Genomic DNA, 18023 nt, shown 5'->3' with positions numbered 1-18023 from the left:
AATTTACAGACTACATTCATCATTAAATTTAGGGATATAAATGAGCCAAACTACTCGTGAACTATTCGAAGCTCGATTCGATAAAAATTTATTTGAACTCATTTAATGAAACTCGTTAAGATAAACAAACGAAGCTCAAATTTCACAATATTCGACTCGTTAACTCGTGAACACGTTCGTTAAGCTCATTAAGTAACTTTTAAATAAAAATAATAATAATTTTGATATTGAATTTATAAATTTTATACTCTATTATGAAAAATATAAATAAATATATTAAATTTATTTATTAGAATAAAATTATAAATTTTAATAATAATATTATAATTTTCTCTAAATATATAATTTAATTTTTAATAAATATTTAAATTTATAATTTATATTTATTAAACTCGTTTAGGCTCGATAAAAACTCGAATAAACTCGTGAACCATGAATATATTCGTTAAATAAAACTTGAATTCGGCTCGATTATAAACAAATCAAGCTCAAACATTCAAGAATTCGACTCGATTACATCCCTAATAAAATCTTATATCGAATTTATAAATAAATAAATAAATTTATAATATCAAATTCATTAACCAACTTAACAAACTTTAAAATATAAAAAATTTAAATAATCAAATAAACTTGAGGACTCAATAATATCTAAACAACTCCTAAAAAAAAATCATTCAAGTTTGAAAATCCATTTCAACCACTTGATTTATTTTAGACTCCGTTGGTCTTGACTCAAATTTAAACAATACAAAACTTAACTTGATCGTTTATATCCCTATCGATCTCATGCCATTATGCTTAAAGCTTGGCTCTCCCTGCCAATGCATGTAGATGCTGCGTATTCTAAAACCAAATGAAAGGGATTCACCCTTTGATCATAATCTTTTATACCTCCAGAAAATGAAAAGTAATGAAGGCAATTAGCTAAACAGGATTTTATAGTCAAAAAAAAAAATGAGTATAAAAATCATCTAATAAACGCCAATAGGGATCATCAACAGAGGGTTCTCTAAGTTCTCATCAAAGATTATCCTTAACACCAATTTGATTCTCTAAATCACCAAGTAAAATGATTACCTTAAATCAACCTTTTCAAAACAGTATTATGATTAAGCAAACACTTGTCCATAGTATGATCCTTAGAGATCCAATTAGCTCAAAGCAAGAGTTACATGACTACCTTATCAGAATATGTCAAGCATCTGGAATACATCCCTTATTAGACTTCTAATAAAATTAGGTTATCAAGCATCTATACATTTGACAGATTTAAGTTTAGTAACAGGATATGTCATACATCCTGGTGGAAGATCAGCTCAGGTGTTTCCTTCAATACAAATCTTACTCCATAATGTATCATATCCTAGTTTCGATTCACAAACTTTTTTCAGTGCAATAATCTTAACTTCATAACAAACTATTAACAAGTCTAAGCCACACAAATGTATTCAAACTACATGCATAAATAGATACAAAGAAGAATCAATGCTGAGCCAGCGAGCCCTAACTTAAAAAATCAAGCTACATTACTAGAGAGTGACAAAGTGTCTAAAGATTCAGAATATATCAATATAGATAATATTTTGTATATCAAACAGCATCAGGCAATCTTTACGATTTTGTTTCAAAAACCTTTTGCATCCTTCAAAACATTTTAGCAATTCTGAAGTGATAAATCCATAATGTATCCGAGGAGCATGCATCAGTAATATGAATATGAACCTATCAGCAACAAAGTCGAAGATTTTGTAGATAAACATGGAGATGGAAAGCATAAGGACCAGCAACAGAAGTAACAATATCAAGCAAATAGGCACATTAGATTTGAAGTGCTAACTGATGACATACACCTTAAAATACTTAGCCAGATGAAATGCAACAGAAGTAAGAGCTTGTCCTTCCCTTTCATGTATGACTGGAGTTACTACTCCCATGAGACCATCTCCGGATAGCAGACACTACAAAGTTCTTACCGGCAAAAAGTCCCATCTGTGCCTTCCATGGAGACGGCCTAGAACTACAGCTTGATGAGTGAAGATTGACAGCCCCAATTTGATCGATTGACTGTTCATTGTTTTCAAGCGCCACACTCTCAGTAACACTGGGCTCTGCCTGTTCAGTTGGTGCTGCTGTGTCCAAATTCACTGCCACCATCCCCTCCTTGCATGCCATCAACCAGCCTGCAAATTCCGGTGTCACACCTTGGCACTTCTTTACCTTGACTTTAACTAGCTTGGGGCAACCTTTGGCCAGGGCCTCCATCCCCTGATCAGACACTGGGCAGCCCTTAATGCAGAGCTTCTTCAAAGCCATGCATTTGGAGGCAATGCAAGAAATTTCGGCATCCCCGAAGGTGTCGCTGCTACAGATGGCAAGGCGCTCCAAGTTCTGGCAGTTGCTCGCTATATGCCCTAAGCTTCGAACAGTTGGATTCACTGAAATAAGTACCAGTTCCTGCAGGTTAGGGCACTGCTTTGCAATAGCTATGAGGCCCTCATCGCCCATCCTGTTGGTCTTCCATCCATCAATATGGATCTTACGGAGTAGGTGACAGCGTTCTGCGATGGCGGTGAGGCTGATATCAGTGCACTCCGGGGTCTTTACAAGGTGAAGGATCTCAAGATTGACACAAGAGGAGAGGGAAGCAAGGCCACGGTCACTGACCTGAAGCTTCTCAAGGTGGACCTCGGTGATCCCAAGGACTTTATCGGCTATGTCCTCTAGAATCCAGTCCCAGTCACCTGAACACCGGTTTAGTTTTAGGGTTTTGAGGTTGGAGGATCCAGAGATGAGTGGTGCAAAGCACAGACCATGGATAAGTTCTTTCAGACAGAGAGATCGGAGGGAGGCAGAGCCAATGATTTCGTCGCCAGACGTACTAGCGCCGATGGCGAAAGGTAGGCCACGCAGCCTCTTGATGGAGAGCTCCTCTAGAACAGAACAGCCACGGACAACGGCTTCAATGCCCTTGAAGCCGAAAGTGCAAGACCCGACGGAGAGCTTGCGGAGGACTGAACATTGTTCGGCGACGGCAACCATACCGGCATCAGTAATGGCACGGCAAGAGCGCAGCTTGAGGCGCGTGAGGTTCGGGCACCGAGCGGCGATCAGCGCAAGCGCTTCATCGCCGATGCTCTCGGCTCGGCGTTCAGACTTTAGGGCAAGCTTAGTGACGGCGTCAAATCGGGCGAAGATGCCCGGCACGGCATCCTGGAGTTCAGCCCTCGCGTCGAGGGAAATACGATGTCGGTTCTGGCCGTCGATCGTTAACCATCGCTGGCACACCAGCGAGCACTGCTTTCGGTCGGCGGAGCCAAGGGACTGGAAGACGAGGGCTAAGCATTCGTCTGGAAGGTCGACGGTACAATCTCTGGAGGAATAAGCGGTGGAATCCTCGCATGAGGCCAATTCTTCTTTGGTCATCGCCGCCGGTTGGCCGACGGAGACAGATGCAAACCTCGCACGGAGGCCCGAGGATGAAGAGGAACAGGAACAGGAACAGGAGAGAGATTTACTGGATTTCTTGGAGGCGGATTGGCCCATTCAGGTCGGCCGGAAAGGGGAAAAGGCGGTGCCGATGGGGATCCGATGCGGCCACACCGTCCAACACCGAGACGAAGAAGCGGACTCCAAGTGGAATTCCAATCAAGAACAGGAATGCTGCTGAAATCCGGCATTTTACCCCCTTCGGGTCTACGTAGCGAATCACTCCACGACTTGACATCGGGCCCACATGCACGGCACCACCCCGTAATTGGTCGCGACTCGTGTTGTGACTTGACTGCTGTGCTCGTCAATGCCAACAAGTTGATGAAATAGACTCGCTCGATTCAGTTGAGAAGTTCCCTTCGTATTAGTAGTCGTCCCATTTTAATTGCAGTCGTAACCTTCTTTTTAATTTTTTATCGAAAGGTCTTTTTAATTTATTGTTAAAAAGGGTATTTCATCCCATCATATTTTTTTTATCTGTCGAAACAAATAAATTATTCTATACTCTTTTTTATAAAATAAAATAAAAATAGATCGTCCTCTGAACTCGTGAGATCTAGTCACCTGAAAAGTAACACAGATTAATTAGGAGTTGGCAAATGTTAGTCACCGATAGTAGAGATCTAGGATTTGAAGATACGTGAAATGAGAAGAAGAAAGAGAAAATTGGAAAGACTTCCAATTTTCATTTTCATTTTCTGGAAAACGTGCGTTTTCTGAAAAATAGTATTTGGTTTGTGTTTTCCGCGTGCGTTTTCTAAAAAATTGGTTATCGTTTTCTAGAAAAACAGAGAATGACAAAAAGTTGTTTTCTGTTTTCTAGAAAACGCGTGTTTTCCAGAAAATGAAAATGAAAACGGTGCAAACCAAACGCATACGCGCGTTTTCCATTTTCATTTTCTGGAAAACGCACGTTTTTTGAAAAACGGTGTTTGGTTTACGTTTTCTGCGTGCGTTTTCTAAAAAATTGGCTATCGTTTTCTAGAAAAACAGATAATGACAAAAAGTCGTTTTCTGTTTTCTAGAAAATGCGCATTTTCTAGAAAATGAAAATGAAAACGGTGCAAACCAAACGCACCCGTGGAGAAGGGTCGCCTCAATGGGCAAGAAGAAAAATTACTATTCTCTTTAGTGGTTATATAACTATCAAAAGAATATCTCCATGTCACTCGTAAAATTCGATGAGAAAATCCGATCCTCTCCATTCATCAATCGTCATCTATTAATAGAAAGATAATCAAGGAATCAGATATGACAACTGTTAATTATCTTTCCATTCGTCGGGCACCATATATTAATAGAAAGGTAATTAAGGAACCAGATTTGACAATCATTATTAATTTCTCCATTCAAAAGATGTCATATATTCATTAGCAGGTGATCATGGAATTAGGTTTGAATATTGAGTACAGGTGCTCGTTAGAATATTCGAGCACTAAGGTGAGATGTTGGGTGAAAGTTGGTATTTGAGTGCTAAGTCCGAGTGCTCGATAGAAGCTAGTATCTAAGCATTGAGTCTAAGTACTAAGTAGGAGCTAGTATCTGAGCACTAAGTCCAAGTGCTCAGTAGAAGCTGGTATTCGAGCACTAAGTCCAAGTGTTCGGTAGGAGCTAATATTTGAGCATTAAGGTGAGATGCTTGATGAAAGTTATTATCTGATAGAGTTATTAAACGGATCAACTCGTGGCAGGATGGATCGGCCCGTGGTAGGCCACAGGTCAGCCATTTGGTGGAGCAGGGTGGGGTTGGCCGATCCGTCAACTTAGCAGATTGGGAAACCCCCAACTCAACTCAATCCAAGGCGGATTGTATGCTAGACGGGTCAACCCGCGGACCCATTAAAATTTTTTCAAAATTTTTTAAAAAAAAACTAATTTAATATTTTCAACGTTTACTTTGGAAAGATTTTATCAATCAAATATTTCCAGAAACAAATATTTTAAATGTAAATGGACGCAAATGAGTATATGTTTGATAAAAAATACTATTTTTATTTCAAAATTATAAAAAAGAAAGATAATAAATTGACATAAAACTTAGGGGGCGCTTGGTTCGGGTAAGGGAATGGGAATGAGAATAGGAATGATTGCAAATATTAATGAAATTGTGAAATGGGAATGATTCCCATACCCCCCCCCCCCCCCCCACCCTCCCATATTACTCAGTAATGGTCCATTCCTATATTTAGAGGAATGAATCTGTAGGTTCCACCATCATTTCCCCAAACCAAGCACCAAGTTTCATTCCATTCTCATTCCAAACCCCCCAAACAAGCAGCCCCTTAGCTTATAGGTGTTTCTCAACCCGCAAATTAATCCAAGCCTGTTGCTGGCTAACCAGTGCAAGGTTGTGGACCTAGGCGGGTTAGCCCGCGGCATGCTTGGGTTAATAAAATTCTAACCTAAGCCAATTAAATTATTTGGCGGGGCGGGACAACTTGACGAACCCAACCTAAATTGATGTCTCTACATAAAACTTAGCTTACATGGGTTTCTCAGCGCACGGACCAACCCAAGCCTGTCGTGGGTCGAACCGAGTGAGTCACAAGCCTAGGCGGGTCGGCTTGCGGTGGGTCAGCCCGCGACAGGCTTGGGATGATAAAATTTTTACGCAATCCACTTAAATTATTTAGCAAGACGAGCTAACTTGATAGGATTAACACAAATTGACGGCTATAATATCCAAGCATCAAGATGAGGTGCTCATAAAATAATTAAGTATCATGAGTAACATTTTGATTTTAATCAATACTAATAATATTGTTGTTTTATCATTGGTCACACTAATCAATATTGATTGGTCAACATCAAATTAGAGCAGTTACTGTAACATTATATTTTTTTTAATCAATATTAGTCAATATTATACTATAAGAATTACGGGATCATAGTTACATAATTGTAATAGTTATCGTAACTATTATAATTGCACAACACTTATTATAATTATGTAGTAATTATAACTTTATAGTTATGATAATAAAAAAAAATAGTTTCAAAAATAAAATGAAACATCATTTGTAATAAAGGAAAAATAAATTTCATTTTTTACAATTTAAATAAAAAAGACAATGGTCTTATAAATGGACAGAGCGGGCAAATATTAAAGGTGTTAAAAATGAATATAACTCATCAATTCAATCTATATATATATATATAGGAGCTCTCGCCTGTGGTGTTTTGGTGCGGCAACGATGACTTGGACGCCACGTCAAGCGAGTTAAAGCACAGAGGAAACAAGTCGTGTCAAAACAAAAATATCTCCTCGCCGCGGTGCTCAACTATCCAAAAAAAAACCCTAGCAGTCTCTCCTGCGATCTCCCCGCGCCGCGCCTCTCTCGTCGCGATCTCGCCTCTCTCGCCGCGGTCAGCCCGTGAGATCTCCCTCCCTCGCCGCGCCTCTCTCACCGCGATCAGCCCACGAGATCTCCCTCCCTCGCTCGCCTCTCTCGTTAGAACCCTAGTTGCGACCTCCCTCCCTCGATCACTCGCCTCTATCACCGCAATCAGCACGCGAGAGCCCTAGCTCCTCTCTCCCCGTGCCTGGGTTCCTCGCCGCCACGAAGCCTCATAGGCGCCCTTCCATCCCTACTCAGTTGCCGGTGGAAATGAGGTAATTTCCCAAAAATTATGTTGAAGCTTTCCTTAACTTGTTTTTTTGTACTTATGTTGTGGAACTATGAAGAAGCTAGGGTTTACTCTGATGCGAACAACTATGGTTTCATTAGCTGATGTTTTCTGATTTGCCGTTCTCATTTTCCAAGTCATCTGTTCTTTATTTCATCACAATTCGTACATGAATTGATCGAAGTTAACTTCTGAATATTGTTCTGTTTGCATAATTCGGTCCTGTTTGCAGAATATGTCTCTGCAAGGTATGTGGAAAACAAACATATATAGATGTTGAGATCATGATCATGCAACTTAAGTTTGTTGGAAACAATATCAAGTTTAGAGTTTAGTGTCTCTGTTAAGTTAATTGAAAAAACTTAAGTTTATTATTTATTCTGAAATAAGATGTAGTGTTTATTCATTTATTTATTTATCTATTGTCTAATATAATATGAGGGGCACAGAAATGGAAGAAAATAGAGTTGATGATTAGGACTTCATTCCCCAAGTTGCAGATGATCGAAAGCAAAAAATTAGAATGGAATTTTCATCACTGGAGGATGCATATTCTTTCTATAACCAATATGCACGAAAAGCCGGACTTAGTTCAAGGAATAGCACGAGCAGGAAAAACAAGATGACAAATGAAGTGACATGGAAACAAATTGTCTACTTTAAAGAAGGGCATACAGATCTAATGCAGAACAATAAACATCCAAACCATAATCAACTAACAAGGGAAAGAACACGTGGCGCAGTTAGAACGGGTTGTAAGTCAAATATTGCATTTGCCAAGAAACAAACGGGGCCTAATTGGGTTATGTGTAACTTCGTAGAAACCCATAAGCATCCGCTCTCGACTCCATCAAAGGTGCATTTGCTACGCTCACATCGTAGTGTTTCGGTAGCTAAGAAAGCATTGACAAAACAGTTTTCAGAAGCCAATGTACCAATTTGTCAACAAATACGTTTATTGGAGATAGAGTATGGAGGCCCTGAACTGGTAGGTTGCACAAAAAAAGATATTAGAAACTTTGAGAGAAATCTTAGAGATAAACAAAAGGTCATTGATGCTGAAACATTGATTGAGTTTTTTACATCTGAGCAAGAAAAGAATTCAGGTTTTTTCTTTGATTACGAGACTGATTCAGATAAAAAATTTAGTAGGTGCTTTTGGGTTGATCATGTATCAAGAAGGGCATACAGTGTATTTGGTGATGTAGTGGTATTTGATACTACATATAACACCAACAGATATGAGTTGATTTTGACATCATTTGTAGGAATTAACCATCATCATCAGACAATTTTTTTTGGTTGCGGGTTTCTTAGTGATGAGAAAACTGAGTCTTTTGTTTGGTTGCTTACAAAGTTCTTAGAAGTCATGCCTAAAGGTGCATCAAACGTTATCATCATTGATCAAGATCCTGCTATGACAAAAGCTATTGCACAGTGTTTCCCTCAAACAGTGCATCGATATTGTTTGTGGCACATATTGAACAAATTCTCATATAAATTAGACCATTTGAATTTTTGAAACTACTATCACAGCATAAAGAATGTCATTACAAATTCTACAACAGCTGATGATTTTGAGAAATCATTAGAAGAAACTATCAAATGTGCTAACTTATAGAAAAATGATTGGTTATCCTTGATGTATGAATTGCGACACAGATGGGTTCCAGTATATTTTAGTCATGTATTTTATGCAGGAATGTCAAGTAGTCAAAGATCTAAAAGCTCACATGCATTTTTCAATAAATATGTCTCAAGTAAAAACTCATTAATGGATTTTATCACCCGTTTTAATAGAGCACTGAGACACCAATGACACAATGAGTTAGTTGCAGACCATATTGATATAAATGAGCATCCCAAGGTTAAGACAACATGGCCAATGGAAACTCAAATGGTTAAGATATACACAAAAAAGAAACGGCTAGAGTTTCAAAGCGAAATGACCGAGAGTCATAGTTATTATGTGCAACAGACATTTACAGGAGTTGCCTCAGCGGTTTACCATGTGATGAAATTTCAAAGTTCTTCTTCCTCAAAATCAAGAGTGCTCACACATGACAAACAAAGGGATTACATATCATGTAGCTGCACGAAATTTGAGTTCGAGGGCATTCCATACAGACATATGTTAGTTTTTTTTCGTATCAACCAAGTGTTTCTTTTGCCTGATACGTATATACTCAAACGATGGACACGAGATGCAAAAGTTGGAGCAATATATGCTTTAGGGGAGTAAAATGTCATTGATGATCCAGATTCGGAAAGGTATTTGATGTCGAGGCACTCGAGGTTATCCTATAAAGCTTTAGTATTAGTTGATGATGTATTTTTGAGTAATCAGAGGACAACCTTCTTGGATGAACAATTTGATTATATCTACAATAAAATTCAAGAGATGTCCATTAGTACAGCATGCAGTGATAGAAGTCAAAGAAAGAAATCCATTGATGAGGGTCTTGGTATTATTGATCTTTCTACAGTAAGAACTAAGGGATGTGGGAAGAGATTAAGATCATCAAAGGAGAAATCAACCTCAAATTCTAGGCTTTGTCATGGATGCGGATATCGAGGAGTGTCACATGACAAGCGTAACTGTCCCAATTTACAGCAAGGGTATGTGTCGATTAAATTTATATTTTTATTATATTTTGTATATGACAATGTGTCAATTATCAGATCAATTGAAGATAATAATCATATCAGTCTTGACGACACATATGAACCTGATTTGGGATCTATAGCTGATACTATCAAAGTTTTATTTTGTTAAATTATAGTGGTTTATTTTTTATTGAATAAATGAAATTAATAAATTGTCTTTATTATTGCAGGCTCTAACAACATGCACTTTTGATGATGGACAACTGTATCATTAGCTTACTGATGTTTTAGGTAACTTACTGATGTTTTAGAAACTTGTTGATGAAACATCTATTATCATGCCTCTTGCTTCTTACTGATGAAACATTTAAGAATAATAATCATTAGCTTCTTACTGATTTCAGGTCACTTGCTTCAACTTATTGGACGAGCTCTCTTTTGGTAAGGTCTTGATGAAACATCTATTATTAGAGCACTCTGAATTTGTTTAACAATTCTATCTTGTTTGTTTGTATTTAAATGTGAATTTAGTTACCTGAGACTGAAATATAAAGAATTTGGAAATAGCACTGGTTTTAACAGGATTCATAGCATTTAATTAACAGATGCAACACCAAGGATGACGCAGCTGTCAAAGGTATACACAGCTGTTAATCCTCTCTAGGACTCATGCATATTGATTTAGAATGGATAGTAAGGGACCGATATTTGTTCATGTGAAGAGAAAGATAATTGTTTTCTATTATATTATCATGTCTCTTGCTTCTTACTGATGAAACATTTAAGAAGAATAATCATTAGCTTCTTACTAATTTCAGGTCACTTGCTTCAACTTATCGTAGCATTTAATTAACAGAGGCAACACCAAGGATGACGTGGCTATTAATCCTTTCTAGAACTCAAGGACTCAAGCCTATTGATTTAGAATGGATAGTTGTTCATGTATTTTCAGTTGTATGCGTGAAGAGAAAGATAATTATTTTATATTATATTACTCAGAAGATAATTGTTTGCTTTTGCTACCATTTTTATTCTCATGGAACAAATTCAATTTGCTACCTGCTGTATTTTTCTATGTTAATCCTTATGGTTAATTCAATGTAGGATAACGCATATGCACACATTGGTTGTGACTTGTCTTTTTGCAATAATCCCCAATTATCAATTATTTCTCAAGTCTAGAATCTAATAGAACATTGTTTGCAACTGTATATGAATAAAAAGGAGGTAATTAGAACCCTGTCTGTTTGAGCTAAAGTTGAACCTGATTTTACTGCACTTGGTAAGTTTATCTTCCATACATTATCAGGGTAAGGTCAAAACTTAATGTTGTTTGTTCTTTTCACATTTGTGTATGTGTGTGTGTGTGTGTGTGTGTGTGTGTGAAAGATTATCAACTCAACTTGCACTATTGTCAAATCTGTGTAAGAAAAAAACGTTTATATACAGTTCGTTTTTCTTTGTCAAGTGCTCCCTGCAACCTCAGCTGCCCGTTGTCGCATCATCTCCATCACTACTACGCACCTTCTGGAATCAGATTGTTGCCGCAATCTTCTCAAGTGCTCTTTCAAATCCCTGGAGAGATTTGAAATGGTGTGTGTCATGCTGTCATGTAACAGAATGTTGGAAGTCTGCAGCACATAACCAGATGACAATTTGAAGTTGGGCTTCAAACTTTCATCACGACAATTTGCATGTTTAGGTTATACAAAAAACAACAATTTTGTAGTGTGTCCACTTCTTTTGGAGTGGCATTTGCACATGATACTATAGGTTGATTATTTTGGAGTGACATTTAGACAAATAAATCCGGAAAATAAGAGCTAATCTATAGGTTGCTTTACAAGTTTGGCTATTATACACTTAGAGGTTTCAATGTTTAATCATATACTTGATTTCCCAGATTCAAGCAAGGATATCTTCCTAGAACATCTCCAAGATCCCAATTTGCTATCCATGAAACATTTTCGAGAGCCTGATAATGCAATAACCACATCACAAGGGGATAATATTATAATATTAAAAGCATCTAAAAGTGCTAAGAATTGTGGCAATGGAGGTCGGCTTAAACCACCTGAATCAGAAAGGATCTGAGATTGGTGTTTTGATTGGCAGCAAGAACATTACTTAACACTAACTAACAAAATGAACTAACAACACAATCAGGATCATAGCTAAGAGAATTAAATTCACCATCATTGATATCCAAATGAATTTCGGTATTTGGATTATTCCCAGATTATGTCCATGAGAAGCATTGTGTTCACTTTCAATATTGCCAGATAAACTAGTATCGGTCGTCATTCACTTTTGTCATCCATGTTGCCTACAATTGTAATACTATCTTCTAAGATTCTTGGTAGATCTAGAAACACACACCAATGTTCTTTATCCGCAGTCTCTACATGTTACAGGTTGAAATCTTGTATTTTTGATGCTGCCAAAACTTGATGATGCCATAAAATAACAACCTAATAATCAAATTTTCATTACTTAACATTATACATAAAATAACTTAAAACATGAACTATATTCAAGTAGTCATAAAACCAAAGAAGCATGTAACTCACCAAGTAAATCAATGGATGGATCATCCAATAGTAGTTCATTATAACCTCTAAACTCTAAACTTGATATTGTTTCCAACAAACTTAAGTTGCATGGTCATGATCTCAGCATCTATATATGTTTGTTTTACATAAAGAAGTTAATCTTGATCAATTAATGTACAAATTGTAATGAAATAAAGAATAGATACCTTGGAAAATGAGAACGACAAATCAGAAAAGATCAAGTTAATTCCCCCAAATTTACAAGCGTATGAGCATTTTTTTCCCCCCACAATTATGATCAAGTTAATTTCCCCAAATTTACAGGTTTTCTGGTAATACCTATGTAACAATTGAGGAATATCAACAAAATCCTCAAAATAGCACCTTAAGCTCAATCCTACAATATAGTGAGCAATTGTCATCTAATATTTTTTTTTTTTTGTATATCCGACAAAGAATTCATGATACCATTAACCAGGTACCAAACTCTAATATATTTTTTAAAATTCCATAAGGATAATAGGTAACAAGCAATTGTAGAAAATTAATAAGGGTTATCAAGAAAAGATCATCTAATGAAATCATAGTTCCACAACATAAGTACAAAAAAACAAGTTAAGGAAAGCTTCAGCATAATTTTTGGGAAATTACCTCGTTTCCACCAGCAACTGAGTAGGGATGGAAGGGCGCCTGTGAGGCTTCGTCGACTTCGTGGAGGCGAGGAACCCAGGCGCGGGGAGAGAGGAGCTAGGGCTCTCGCGGGCTGATCGCGACGAGAGAGGCGAGCGATCGAGGGAGGGAGGCCGCAGCTAGGGTTCTAGCGAGAGAGGCGAGCAAGGGAGGGAGATCTTGCGGGCTGATCGCGGCGAGAGAGGCACGGCGAGGGAGGGAGATCTCACAAGCTGACCGGAACGAGAGAGGCTAGATCGCAACGCGGGGAGATTGCAGGCGAGACTGCTAGGTTTTTTTTTTTTTTTTTTGGAGAGTTGAGCACCACGGCGATGAGATGTTTTTGTTTTGACATGGCTTGTTTCCTCTGTGCTTTAACTCGCTTGACGTGGTGTCCAGGTTATCGTTGCCACACCAAAACCGCACCAAAACACCGTAGGCGAGAGCTCCTGTATATATATAAGATTATGATAATGATGAAGTATTGGGATAAATATAAAATTTATAAAAAAAATAATAAAAAAATTAGATCAATTATTCGAATTCAAGTTTAGAATTTTCAAATTGTATTGAGATTGAAATTTTTTTATAATATTCTTGACTCGACCCATCTAACTTGATACCCTTAGGAAAAAACTATAACAATATGGACCGACAACGGTGAGGAAAATCAGTGGGACATAGATGGATGACGGTGTGGAAAAACAGTGGCAATTTCTTTCGAAAACAATACCTTCCGTGGCCACATCGATCCACCACTAATCTAATTGCTAACTTTCCTCCAGGTGAAAATCATATATAAAGTTTTATTTAAGAGTTTCGAGGAATCTAAAAATGTATATCAAGCTCCATTGCTCATACAAAAACAATGAATACATTGCAATTCCCAATCTTTCTGTCTATATCTACCTTCTAGTGTTTGCCAATCTCTTAGCTTCAGAAACTAAGCTGAAAGCATTCTGTTTTTTGGAACTGATTTTCATCTGTAATTGATGAAAGAATTCCACCTAAACATCCTTGGCTAGTCTAAAGAAGCAAATTCTCTTTCTTTCAGATCCTAAATTCTTCATAACTTATGCATCTTTAACTGGAAAAGTTACAACGAATTCAAAATTTCCCAACTCTTTTGCATATGTGGTGGCAATGGAGCAACTAGATTAAGCTTCTCGACTTGTGAGAAATCGTGATCTTTAGATTGCAGCTGCTGCAATGCGATTGAAACATTAGGTAACACCATTTGTTTGCAGTGCAGATGCATTCGAGGCCATTTGTCAGAGATGCTTCCACCATTCAAATTGAGGCCAAATGGAAGCTTTTCTTTGGGGATATCTTCAGACTTAGTAACTGACTGAGGCAAGTGAATGGGTTCCAACTTCATGTTTTCTCGCCTCCCGTACTTGTCATCTCCAACTATGGGCGTTCCTAAGATATCGGCACAGTGAACGCGCAGCTACGACAAACAACGAATTAGTTACATTCACAAATATCAATTTTTTAGCATACAACTCTCTACCTGATGCTTTCTTCCAGTTAGGGGAAAGAGCTCCAGCCATGTAAAGCCTGCATACAAGCGAGTAACAGTATGATTGATGGAACATAAACATACTTTGATCAGAGAACACGAGAAACATCCATGTCTTCGGCACTATATAGAGGAAAATAAGTTCCACAAGAGCATTTCATTATTTGTCATTAGAATTTCAGCTTTATTCAAATGGAATACATCACTTCAGTTAAAGCTACTCTTCTTCTACAATAAATCAAAGGGCAATCGGTTACATTCAACTACAGAAACTTTTACAACAAGCACTACTATGGGCTTAGGACTCGGATTATATGTGTTCACTTCTAAAGAAAATAATTGAGACTTCAGTAACTATTTCCCTAGAAATAAGTACCATCTATTCATACACATTGAGGTATTCCATCAACCAGGCAATCAAACATAAATCTTCTTAATCGATTTTACTTTACGATGCATTAATGCAAGCAATGAAGTACATGCATGGAATTCATAACCATTTTACATAACCTATACCAGATCGTAACTAAAGTAAGAAGGAAGGTAATATAAGCTTGTAGAAGTTTTGGAAAGTCAATCTCTACCTTGACTTGAAGAGCCAATCATTTTATACTCTGTCAAAGCATGAAGTGAAGATGTGGACCTTCTATTATCTGCAATGATTATCCTCTCTGACTTGCCATCTTCCAGTACTATCTGAAACAAACCAAAGATCTAAGATTGTCTAGACTAGCATCTATTTAACATACAATACAAAGCAAGGAGCTTATGAAACAGGTTTCACAAAAATATATTTACTATTTAAATTTCAAGTAAGCCATTTCATCATCTTCTATCGAGCACCATATTATAAAGGCATCACAATAATATATGATAGAAGCAGATGATCATTTCATCAAGTTTTGAAATTGGGATTTTAATGTCTTCAAAGGCATTTATGCTGGTATTACCATTAGTCTTTATGGTATGCCCATATTCTCAACTGATAATTCAAGACAACCATATTAAAAATAATTTAACAAAAAATCTATTATGTTTGTTTTCAAAATTTTAGCCAATAATGGAAAAGGCCAAGTAAACTTTCTAATCTACAATTTAACCTTTGCTAGTGAAGCAGATATCAAGCCCCGTGGGTGTCTTGGAGTTCCAATAACAAGAGCCAAGTACTTCCTTTGGATTGCTCTTTGGGTACCAGTGATATCCTTGAGGCACAGAAGTTAAGCTCGGTTAGAAATTCCTCTTAGAATTAAACCTAAACCAAAAATCCAATATTTGTTTCCATGGACATCCTTTATTTGAATGTATCAGGGAAGTTTGCTTACATTAGACAATGCTCCAGAAGTTTTCTCGCGGAAGAGAGAATGGAGAACAGCTGTGCTACTTTGAGTTCTACCAAGGACAAGAACACCGCTACTATCTCTGTCAAGTCTATGTACCTGCATAGAGAACATTGCAGTAATTGAAAGCTCTCCTGTAAGCATGGTTGCATTATTAAAATAGGTTGCATTAAATCACTGATTCTGTATTTACAACTTATTTTTGTGCTCAATATGGGCATTTCTGCAACTTTGTAGAAACACACATCTAACTGTACTGAAACAATAAGCATTAAGTGACATGGAACAAAATGCACAACACAATGTACAAAAGACTAATGAGCATGTACCAACTAGACTCAAGAACAATCTTCCCTTATCTAGAAATGCAAGTGAAGAAATAATAGCAAGTAAAGATCTGTATTAACAATCATGGATTGGAGGTTCAAAAACATTGACTATTTGTATGAATGAAGATATAAAATGCTGAAGAATGATATACTGGATTTAGTCAATCTGGGACACGACACTTAACCACATCAATATCAGATTTGCAATTTTGATCTTTAGTTTGTTTTCACATGTTTGTTGTAATAACTCATATGCTTCAAAATTCTAATCCAGCATCACTTAACACCAGCAGCAAGCTTTCCTACGAATATCCTGGAAGTAACATTCTTTATTCACCTATAACCCAGTTGTTGTCTTTCAGATCCTTACTCCATTTGTTCCTTTCTAAGATCATTCCTTGCTCAGGAAAGACTGTTAAATATCAGACTCGTTTGAATAAATGAATTTCACTGCTATGTTTATATACTATTTAAGCATCACATAACTTCCTGATTTAGAATTAAAAAAATAGACAAAGTACCCTATGACTTAAATAAAACAGTGAACCGAAGTGCTTAACATTTTTAAGGAGATTGGTATTCTTGATAATATCTATACAAGTAAACCAAGTTCAGTCATCTGAGTAGTAGTTTACTCTAAGCAATTTGAGACTCACCAGTCTAGGTGGTTCAGAACCCTCATATTCCAAGCAATTTGCAGCAAGTTCATCCACACTATATTTAATTCCTACACCGCCCTTTATGAAACAAGGATATGACATACTAAGCATAATCGTCATTGAGGATTAGGAATTTAGAATCAAAATTACCTACCTGTGTAGGCAAACCAGGAGGTTTATTTATCACAATAATAGCTTCATCCTGCAAGTCTCATAATAATACAATTCAAGTAGTTTGAAGTAAAATAGTACCTCACTAGATCAAAGCAACAAAAAAAAATTGAACCTTGTATAGCTCAAGACTACGAACAAAGCTATTTTCAACATCATTATACTTGAGCCTGCCACTTCTCTCGTTGGTAAGCTTTTGCAAGGTTACAGTTATTTGGATAACTTCTCCGAGGATCATAGATTCTTTGGCTGAGACCTTGAAAAAAGTTAAAGAATGAATTCTTTAGCAATGAAAACTAACAGAATACAAATTGAGAAGGTAATAATCTGACCCTTTTAAATCGGCCCTGTTCAGGATGATCAGCATTACTAAGAGGTTCAATTTCAGAAGACACCCTTTTCCTGACCTGCAACAAAGGCAATTTTTTCAGCCGGGAAATACAATATCACGAACTCAGTTAGGCATTTGATCAAACGGGAGGAGGAGGGCGGGCGACCTGTCTCAGCCGGAAGAGCTTCTGGACAAGGGACATCGGGAGGTCCGGGCAGCAGCGGCGGACCCACTTCAAGGCCGTCATGGATTCGGTCGCGGCGGGAGGTCGGAGGCCGGATAGCTCTTTCCCGACCGCAGCGGCGTCGACAGGAGGCACAAATGGGGGGAGGGTGCGCCATTCCCTCTTCGGCCTCGTACGCTCGTCCGCATCAGTGGTGGGAGACGCAGCGCTCGCGGAGTGCGATGAGCGCAAAAGAACGGAAGAGAGGAGATTGGCGGGGACCGAAGGCGCCGTGGAGCAGCCCCGCCGCCACAGGCGGACGAGTTCGAACATGAGCGCAAAGGCGGCTTCGGTGGCACTCTACGACGAGACGAATATTTATTTTCACCTATTTGATCCCAGTCACGATGCAGAGTCTCAACCACTCACAGGTCGAAACGTCTCAACCGGATAATTAATCCACAACAACCCTAAAGCCCACTAAAATTAAACAATTGGCCAGGGATTTTGAAGTCAAATTTTAAACGATGCAAAAATATAGTGTTTGATCTCATTCGTCGTAAG

The 18023-nt window shown here is 37.8% G+C and overlaps 2 protein-coding genes across 2 annotated transcripts; both read right to left on the bottom strand.

Annotated features, from left to right (window-relative positions):
• Positions 1-1804: 1804 nt before the first annotated feature.
• On the bottom strand, positions 1805-3678 carry LOC122031963 (F-box protein SKIP2-like). The gene has a single exon (XM_042591194.1). The coding sequence runs from the start codon at positions 3544-3546 to the stop codon at positions 1909-1911; it is 1638 nt and encodes a 545-aa protein (XP_042447128.1). The 5' UTR covers positions 3547-3678; the 3' UTR covers positions 1805-1908.
• A 10240-nt stretch (positions 3679-13918) lies between these two features.
• On the bottom strand, positions 13919-17848 carry LOC122032778 (RNA pseudouridine synthase 4, mitochondrial-like). The gene is made up of 10 exons (XM_042592088.1): positions 17463-17848; positions 17298-17372; positions 17081-17221; positions 16949-16996; positions 16792-16872; positions 15792-15905; positions 15570-15671; positions 15054-15165; positions 14461-14507; positions 13919-14397 (listed from the first exon to the last, which is right to left on the bottom strand). The coding sequence occupies exons 1-10, from the start codon at positions 17790-17792 to the stop codon at positions 14044-14046; spliced, it is 1404 nt and encodes a 467-aa protein (XP_042448022.1). The 5' UTR covers positions 17793-17848; the 3' UTR covers positions 13919-14043.
• Positions 17849-18023: the final 175 nt, after the last annotated feature.

Source organism: Zingiber officinale, chromosome 11A, assembly GCF_018446385.1.
Source record: "Zingiber officinale cultivar Zhangliang chromosome 11A, Zo_v1.1, whole genome shotgun sequence".
NCBI classification, from domain to species: Eukaryota; Viridiplantae; Streptophyta; class Magnoliopsida; order Zingiberales; family Zingiberaceae; genus Zingiber; species Zingiber officinale.
Note: the sequence above shows the minus strand (reverse complement) of the source record. Positions and strands in the feature narration are given on the sequence as shown.